This window comes from Vombatus ursinus, unplaced genomic scaffold (assembly GCF_900497805.2).
Source record: "Vombatus ursinus unplaced genomic scaffold, bare-nosed wombat genome assembly UNPS02014630.1, whole genome shotgun sequence".
In the NCBI taxonomy this organism is placed as follows: domain Eukaryota; kingdom Metazoa; phylum Chordata; class Mammalia; order Diprotodontia; family Vombatidae; genus Vombatus; species Vombatus ursinus.
In genome coordinates, this window is record NW_020954408.1 from 400 (window position 1) to 2,528 (window position 2,129).

At 56.1% G+C, this 2,129-nt stretch overlaps 1 protein-coding gene across 1 annotated transcript; it reads right to left on the bottom strand.

Annotated features, from left to right (window-relative positions):
* Nucleotides 1-664: 664 nt before the first annotated feature.
* On the bottom strand, nucleotides 665-2,077 carry LOC114042602 (inner centromere protein-like; the record flags this gene model as incomplete). Its single annotated transcript, XM_027861287.1, has 4 exons — nucleotides 665-798; nucleotides 1,508-1,600; nucleotides 1,704-1,821; nucleotides 1,943-2,077. Coding segments are annotated over 4 exons (480 nt in total), but the record flags the coding sequence as incomplete, so codon positions are not given.
* Between the last annotated feature and the right edge of the window lie 52 nt (nucleotides 2,078-2,129).

Genomic DNA, 2,129 nt, shown 5'->3' on the forward strand with positions numbered 1-2,129 from the left:
AGAACTAAGCAGAGATGGCCCGTCCAGGATAAGATGATGAGCTGGGCCCAGAACAGTGCAGGAAAAATGGAGCAGAACAGGGTCTGTCTGGGGAATCGTGTGGATCTTCCGTGACCCCAACTGCTCCCTGACCTGAAAACCCATCGTCTCCACAGCCCCGTGCTACCAGCAACACCACCACAACCCTGGGCTCCCCCCAGGCGGTGGGCAAGTGAGCCTCATGACAGAGTCCAATTATCACTCCCACTTTTCAGGAAAAGAAACCGAGTCTTGGAGGGAGGAAAGGATGGGCTTAAGCCCACACTGAGAGTAAAGGATAGAGCCAAGATGTGAGCCGAGATCTCACTGCAGTCTGGAACATCCCCCACATGCCCTGCTGCCCAAGCAGAGTTTGGCAAAGCCCCTGGCGGGGTCTGCTCGGATCTCATTCACACATAGTCTCTCTCTCTCTGTCTCACACAGACACACACACACAGACACATATACAGACACTCACACATACACAGACACACACACAGACACTCACACATGCACAGACACAGACACAGACACAGACACAGACACACACACACAGACACTCACACATGCACAGACACAGACACAGACACACACACAGACACAGACACACAGGCAGAGAAGGCATGACCAGTGGGCAGGCCCTCACCACTTGTCCTGCAGCTTCTCGGGCTCCTTCTCAAGGGCCAGCTGATGCTTCTGCTGCCCCATGATCCTCTGGGCCTCAGCCATCTTCTGCAGAACCTCCTCTTCTTTCTTCTTTTGCAGTTGTTTTTCCTCTTCCTGGAGGTGAGAAAGAGAGGGAGACCAGTCATGCAGGCCAGGTGGGCCAGGCTAGGCTGGGGGTGAAGTGGGCAGCGCAGAGCAAACCCTTGGCCCCTTCCAGCTCTAAATTAATGATTGTACATGAGCCATCCGTGTTGAATCCAAATTTCCAAACTGCCCACGTGGTTGACTGTGGAATGAATATTCTGGGCTAAAGAGCAATGGGGCTTAGCCCCCCCAGAAAGAGGTCAGTGAGGGAGAGCACTCATCCCCGAAAGAAGCCACCTTTTCCTGTTACTCAAGGAGTAAAGGGAGGAGAACTGTCAGGAGTCTTTGTCTTTTAGACACCGCCCCCCCCCCCTTTTCTTTTTTATGGTGCTTGGCTTGGGTCACCTCATCTGTTCCTTACCAACCATTCTGGGAGGCAAGCAGAATTTTACAGAAGAGGAAACTGAGGCAGGCAGCAGTTAAGTGACTTGCCTAGGGTTGCACAGCTACTAAGTGTTGAGGCTGGATCTGAATTTAGGTCCTCCTGACTCAAGGCCCAGCACACTGGGCCCTACAGCTAGCTGCCCCACAAGGAAGGGGCCTGTCTTAGCCCTTGTCCTGTGGGGCCTAAGGAACTGAGGATGGACAGCTCTGCTCTTGCCTCCCTGGGCCTCCATCTCTACCCACTGGGGCTTCCTGGGACATCCCAGTCCAATGGCCCCCCTCCTGCTCCACTGACCTGCTGAAGTCTCTTCTGCCTCTGGGCTTCCGCCTCCTCCAGCTTCTTAGCTTTCTTCCTGGCCTTCTCCTCAGCCAGCCGTTCCTCCTTTGCCTGCCAGCCCCACCAAGCCAGCTGGTCAGGTCACATCAGGTGAAGACCCCTGCTCAGCCCAGCACAGTCAGCACTTCCCCCAGGGCCCAGAGCCACCACTGACCTTCCTGTTCTTCTCCAGCTGAGCCAGCTTCTGCTCAATGCGTTTCTTTTTCTCTACCTCCAACTGCTCAGCCCGCTCACGGGCCTGCAGGACCTTCCAAAGGCGTGCTTCCCGCTTCCTGGGGGCACGAGGAGGAACAGACATGCCCCCGGATTTGGAGGCCCCCCCCATCCTCCCTCATCCCCCTCCCTCCCAAGGCCTCCACAGGGCCCAGGGTATGGGCAAAGCCAGACACTCACATTTTCACCTCCTCCAGGCGCCGGCACTTTTCCTCCTCCACCTTCTGCTTTCTCAGCAGCTCAGCCTCCTCCTTCTTTTTCAGGTTCTCCAGCCGCTGCCACTCTTTCTCCTGAGGAAAGAAGGGCCAGGTCTGGCTGTGAGGGAGCAGTGGACAGGCAGGCACCAGCAGAGGCCTGGGTCCCCTGA